Genomic DNA, 7170 nt, shown 5'->3' with positions numbered 1-7170 from the left:
CTATAGTCTAATCTATAGTCTAGTCTATAGTCAGGACTATAGTCCAGTCTATAATCTGGACTATAGTCTAGTCTAGTCTATAATCTGGACTATAGTCTAGTCTATAATCTGGCCTTCAATCTAGTCTATTGTCTTTACTACAGTCTAGTCTATAGTCTGGACTATAGTCCAGTCCATAGTCTGGACTATAGTTTAGTCTATAGTCTGCACCATAGTCTAGTATATATTCTAGACTATAGTCTAGTCTATAGTCTGTACTATAGTATAGTCTATAGTATGGACTACACACTAGTCTATAATCTGGACTATAGTATTGTGTATAGTCTAGACTACTCTCTGGACTATAGTGTCTATAATCTGGGCTATAGTGTAGTCTATAATCTGGACTATAGTGTAGTCTATAATCTGGACTATAGTTTAGTCTATAATCTGGAGTATAGTGTAGTCTATAGCCGGACTATAGCTTAGTCTATAGTCGGACTATAGTACAGTTTATAGTCTGGACTATTGTCTAGTCTATAGTCTGGACCATAGTCTAGTCTATAGTCTGGACTATAGTCTAGCCTATAGTCTGGACTATAGTCTAGCCTATAGTCTGGACGATAGTTTAGTCTATAGTCTGGACTATAGTTTAGTCTATAGTCTGCACCATAGTCTAGTATATATTCTAGACTATAGTCTATAGTATAGTCTATAGTCTGGACTATAGTCTAGTCTATAGTCAGGATTATAGTCCAGTCTAGTCTATTGTCTTTACTATAGTCTGGACTATAGTCCAGTCCATAGTCTGGATTACAGTCTAGTCTATAATCTAGACTATAGTCTAGTCTATAGTCTGGACCATAGTCTAGTCTATATTCTGGACCATAGTCTGGTCTATAGTCTGGACCATAGTCTAATATATGTTCTGGACTACAGTCTAGTCTATAGTCTGGACTATAGTCTAGTATATAGTCTGGACTATAGTCTAGCCTATGGTCTGGACTATAGTCTAGCCTAAGGTCTGGACTACAGTTTAGTCTATAGTCTGCACCATAGTCTAGTATATATTCTACACTATAGTCTAGTCTATAGTCTGTACTATAGTATATTCTATAATATGGACTACAGACTAGTCTATAGTCTGGACTATAGTATTGTGTATAGTCTGGACTACTCTCCGGACTATAGTTTAGTCTATATTCTAGAGTATAGTGTAGTATATAGTCGGACTATAGTGTAGTCTATAGTCGGGCTATAGTACAGATTATAGTATGGACTATTGCCTAGTCTATAATCTGGACTATAGTCTAGTCTATAGTCTGGACTGTAGTCTATAGTCTAGCCTATAGTCTAGTCTATAGTCTAATCTATAGTGTAGTCTATAGTCTAGTCTATAGTATATTCTATAGTCTTGTCTATTGTCTATTCTATGGTCTAGTCTACAGTCTGATGAATATATAGATTAGTCTATATTGTTATCCTATGTATTTATTTAAAATAAAAATTCCATACTTTTAAAATTCTGCCTAAAATATACTTAACTACCCTCTGAAATGTAGTAAAACTCAGTAGTGGAATTTATTTACAGCGTAAAAAAGAATGAAAACATAGTAAAAAATAAAAAAAAAAACCAAAACACCAAATCATAGATGGTTGTTTGTTTAACAGCAGAAAAAAATAATAAAAAAATACCTACAAACGTTTAAGGAATTCATAAGATTATGTTAAGGATTTGGCTTGTTGAATAATTTTATTATTTTCCTTTTTGTACAGATTTTTGTGTGTTTGTATTGTCATTTGAGCTTTAACATTAAAGTTCATCTATATATTGATCCAATAGACTAGAGCCTTTGGGACATGAATTAAATAATTTTATACAATCAGCACCATGACGTCCAGCTTGCAATGCCATTCTATATGAATTATCCAGATTTTCCTTGCCAGGTCTATTGTAATTAAAAAGAATAAAACAAAGAAATTATAATCATAAACTTGGTTAATAAGAAGTGATTAAGGGAAGACAGACAGACATACACACAAATTTAATCTATTAAATATTATTTAACAATGTGAACATATGTATGTATGTATGTGTGTCTCTTAGTACTTACGTTAATACCACATCTAAAACATTGGCAAATACTCCAATATGTTCATGAACTTGGGCATTTTCACATATTGCCCTCAAGAGACATTGTCTGCCATCGACATTATTACGTGACATATATTTTTCCAAAACCATATAAAGAAATTCTCTTGACTCATCCTGTTCATATTCACCGTAATGTTCAAATTTTGTTCTCATTTGATTGAGTGACCTTGCAAAAGTATCTTCCCATTTATCCCAGGGATATGTTGGTTCTGGTGGTATTTTATAATGGCCACCCTGTAGATTGTAAGAACATACCAAGGAACGAAATGCTATAGGATCAGCCAATCGTACTGGCATCGATGGACCTATGGACAACTTAGAAATTATTAAAATTTAAATTAAAATTTAACGATACTTTAGAATATGTACATATGAGCGTATGAGTAATGCTGATTATTGTTTATGAAAAATTTGATTTCTTTTCTCATGTCAGATTGTTAGATACTGACATTCTTGCGTCCTTAAAATATTGTATGATGATTCAGCTGGCCCGTCTAAAAGTCTCTTGCTGGCCTGATCAGACTTTTTAAAACAAAAATATCTTCTATAGAAATGATTAACTTTTTCTATAGAAAAGTTGTCTAGACTAGATGAACTTTTTCTACAGAAATGACTGGATGAACTTTTTCTATGGAAAAATTTTTCTATAAAAAAGAACTTAGACTAGATGAACATTTTCTACAGAAAAGTTGTCTAGACTAGACACACTTTTTCTATAGAAAAATTTTCTAGGTTAGACAAACTTTTTTCTATAGAAAAGAACTCTAGACTAGATGAACTTTTTCTATTGAAAAGAACTCTAGACTAGATGCACTTTTTCTATAGATAAGTTGAAGATTTTCTATAGAAAAATTGTCTAGATTAGACAAACTTTTTCTATAGAAAAGAACTAGAAGAAGACTAGATGAACCTTTTCTATAGAAGATTTGTCAAGGCCAGACTAAGTTTTTCTATAGAAAAGTTGTCTAAACTAGACTTTTTCTATAGAAAAGTTGTCTAGACTAGACTAAGTTTTTCTATAGAAAAGTTGTCTAGACTAGACTAAGTTTTTCTATAGAAAAGTTGTCTAGACTAGACCAAGTTTTTCTATAGAAAAGTTGTCTAGACTAGACCAAGTTTTTCTATAGAAAAGTTGTCTAGACTAGAATAAGATTTTCTATAGAAAAGTTGTCTAGACTAGACTAACTTTTCCATAGAAAAACTTAGTCTAGTCTAGACAACTTATCTATAGAAAAGTTGTCTAGATTAGGCAAACTTTTTCTATAGAAAAGCTGTCTAGACTAGACTGACTTTTTCTATAGAAAAGTTGTCTAGACTAGACTGACTTTTTCTATAGAATAGTTGTCTAGACTAGACTGATTTTTTTTTATAGAAAAGTTGTCTTGACTAGACTGACTTTTTCTATAGAAATGTTGTCTAGACTAGACTGACTTTTTCTATAGAAAAGTTGTCTAGACTAGACTGACTAATGTTCAAATTTTGTTGTTCAAAGTTTTTCTATAGAAAAGTTGTCTAGACTAGACCAAGTTTTTCTATAGAAAAGTTGTCTAGACTAGAATAAGTTTTTCTATAGAAAAGTTGTCTAGACTAGACTAATTTTTTCTATAGAAAAGTTGTCTAGACTAGACTAATTTTTTCTATAGAAAAGTTGTCTAGACTAGACTAACTTTTTCTAAAGAAAAGTTGCCTAGACTAGACTGACTTTTTCTATAGAAAAGTTGTCTAAACTAGACTTTTTCTATAGAAAAGTTTTCTAGACTAACTTTTTCTATAGAAAAGTTTTTTAAACTAGACTAACTTCTTCTATAGAAAAAAAACTAGAAGAAGACTAGATGAACCTTTTCTATAGAAAATAGTCATACTTTTTCTATAGAAAATTTGTCTAGATTAGACAAACTTTTCTATAAAAAATTTTTCAAGGCTGGACTAAGTTTTTCTATAGAAAAGTTATCTAGACTAGACTAACTTTTTCTATTGATAAGTTGTCTAGACTAGACTAAGTTTTTCTATGGAAAAGTTGTTTAGACTAGACTTACTTTTACTATAGAAATGTTGTCTATACTATTGTCTAGACTAGACTTACTTTTTCTATAGAAAAGTTGTCTAGATTAAACTAACTTTTTCTATAGAAAAGTTGTCTAGACTAGACTGACTTTTTCTATAGAAAAGTTGTCTAGACTAGACTGACTTTTTCTATAGAAAAGTTGTCTAGACTAGACTGACTTTTTCTATAGAATAATTGTCTAGACTAGACTGATTTTTTTTTATAGAAAAGTTGTCTAGACTAGACTGACTTTTTCTATAGAAATGTTGTCTAGACTAGACTGACTTATTCTATAGAAAAGTTGTCTAGACTAGACTGACTTTTTCTATAGAAAAGTTGTCTAGATTAGGCAAACTTTTTCTATAGAAAAGCTGTCTAGACTAGACTGACTTTTTCTATAGAAAAGTTGTCTAGACTAGACTGACTTTTTCTATAGAATAGTTGTCTAGACTAGACTGATTTTTTTTTATAGAAAAGTTGTCTTGACTAGACTGACTTTTTCTATAGAAATGTTGTCTAGACTAGACTGACTTTTTCTATAGAAAAGTTGTCTAGACTAGACTGACTTTTTCTATAGAAAAGTTGTCTATACTAGACTGACTTTTTCTATAGAAAAGTTGTCTAGACTAGACTGACTTTTTCTATAGAAAATTTGTCTACACTAGACTGACTTTTTCTATAGAATAGTTGTCTAGACTAGACTGATTTTTTTTATAGAAAAGTTGTCTAGACTAGACTGACTTTTTCTATAGAAATGTTGTCTAGACTAGACTGACTTATTCTATAGAAAAGTTGTCTAGACTAGACTGACTTTTTCTATAGAATAGTTGTCTAGACTAGACTGCTTTTTTTTTTATAGAAAAGTTGTCTAGACTAGACTGACGTTTTCTATAGAAATGTTGTCTAGACTAGACTGACTTATTCTATAGAAAAGTTGTCTAGACTAGACTGACTTTTTCTATAGAAAAGTTGTCTAGATTAGGCAAACTTTTTCTATAGAAAAGCTGTCTAGACTAGACTGACTTTTTCTATAGAAAAGTTGTCTAGATTAGGCAAACTTTTTCTATAGAAAAGTTGTCTAGATTAGGCAAACTTTTTCTATAGAAAAGTTTTCTAGACTATACTAACTTTTTCTATCGAAAAGCTTTCTAAACTAGACTAACTTTTTCTATAGAATAGATGTCTTTTGTATAGAAAAGTTGTCTAGACTAGACTGACTTATTCTATAGAAAAGTTGTCTAGACTAGACTGACTTATTCTATAGAAAAGTTGTCTAGACTAGACTGACTTTTTATATAGGAAAATTTTCTAGACTAAACTGACTTTTTTATAAAAAAGTTGTCTAGATTAGGCAAACTTTTTCTATAGAAAAGTTGTCCAGATTAGGCAAACTTTTTCTATAGAAAAATTGTCTAAACTGGACTTTTTCTATAGAAAAGTTTTCTAGACTATACTAACTTTTTCTATAGAAAAGCCAACTTTCTGCATAGAAAACCGATTAGTAATGATAAAATATTCAGAACGGCCTTCTCTAATTGTCATAATGAAGTTTTAATATAAAAATTTGCTTAAATTTTCCATTATTTTGCAGAACAGGTGCAAAATTGACGTAGTACTTCTAAACATACATATTTACACGATTAATTAAGCACATTCTTAAACCATTATATTGTCAATTAGTATTGTCTTGAGCAAATCGACCAGATGTGTTTGATAGAACATATTTTTTTACTTCTTTTAAAAATAACATTCATCACACTTGTCACCGATAAAAAAATTCCATTAAATTTTGTTTAGTGAAAACATAATTTCATCAATAGATGAATTAATCCAAAATGAAATTATCAATTATTTTTTTTTTTATTTTTTATACACATTACTTTTTTACCTTTAAAGTACCACCATTTGTGAAAATTAAACCGCGTTTTTGACGATGACTACGAAATTCGGTTAAATTAACATTCGTACCAAAACCGGCGGCAACAAAACTCAATTGTTCAACTGTCACCAACACTAGCAGCACGAATAACGAATAGAAAAGTAAATTTTGGTTCATTGTAACCGCTACATAAAACCTTCACCAGATGATCAAAAATATATTTTTAGAATTAAATGAAAAAACTCTCACACACACACACTTCAATTACTGAATGTTTGAAATCCGTAGAGAAAACTGCTTGCGACACCTAATGGAGCTATTTTTTTCGGGGTGTTGAAAATTATCAAGCGTAAAATGTGATGCGTGTTGTATGTACATGAGCATACGAATGATTTAACGATACTGTTGGATTGAGTTATCAAAAATCAATGATGACAGCTTTCAATAGAGCAATAGATACATTTAGTAGCACCGTTAAATAGAATTTGAATTAGAATTAGTTGTGTTTGTTTATCAATCTGTGGGATATGTTTGTTTGTTTGTTTGTGTTTAACCATTCTAATCTTATACAAATGCGTGTGTTTGTCTGTATGTGTGTACATTTTTCATTATTACTCTTCGACAATTGAAAACTGAATTAAACGTTTTATACCGCCTACAACAACAAACGATGTTGATATCTCACGCACCGTTATATGTACGCATTGAAATATTTTATTTTTCTTTTTCTTGTACATTATTGTTCATATTCATTAACACAATAATTTGGGGAAAAAGAATATTTAAATGTTTTTCTTTTTTTAACTAATAGTCACTTACAAATGTATTATTGATTGAGTTATTTTGACAATTTTAATGCACGAGTTAAATTTATGTATTATTTTCTTTTAGCATAAAATTGTTGGATGGAATTAAAATTTTAAAATTCATTCAAAACGAATTGTTTATACCCAACACTGTATCTAGCAGAAAAAAGTTATGCTCTAGATTAAATTTTTCTATAGAAAATTTGTCTACACTAGAACAACTAATTATACTTTGTAAAGATTAGAGAAAGGTATTCTATGGAAAAATTGTCTTCATTAGAGAAACTTTTTCTATGGAAAAGTTATC

The 7170-nt window shown here is 30.1% G+C and overlaps 1 protein-coding gene across 1 annotated transcript; it reads right to left on the bottom strand.

Annotated features, from left to right (window-relative positions):
* Positions 1 to 1726: 1726 nt before the first annotated feature.
* On the bottom strand, positions 1727 to 6246 carry LOC119604916. The gene is made up of 3 exons (XM_037957824.1): positions 6067 to 6246; positions 2094 to 2449; positions 1727 to 1928 (listed from the first exon to the last, which is right to left on the bottom strand). The coding sequence occupies exons 1-3, from the start codon at positions 6232 to 6234 to the stop codon at positions 1793 to 1795; spliced, it is 660 nt and encodes a 219-aa protein (XP_037813752.1). The 5' UTR covers positions 6235 to 6246; the 3' UTR covers positions 1727 to 1792.
* Positions 6247 to 7170: the final 924 nt, after the last annotated feature.

This window comes from Lucilia sericata, unplaced genomic scaffold, assembly GCF_015586225.1.
Source record: "Lucilia sericata isolate MDLA Ls3-8-SP2 unplaced genomic scaffold, ASM1558622v1 Contig000443F_arrow, whole genome shotgun sequence".
NCBI lineage: Eukaryota > Metazoa > Arthropoda > Insecta > Diptera > Calliphoridae > Lucilia > Lucilia sericata.
The sequence above is the reverse complement of the archived record's forward strand: the minus strand, read 5'-3'. Positions and strand labels throughout refer to the sequence as shown.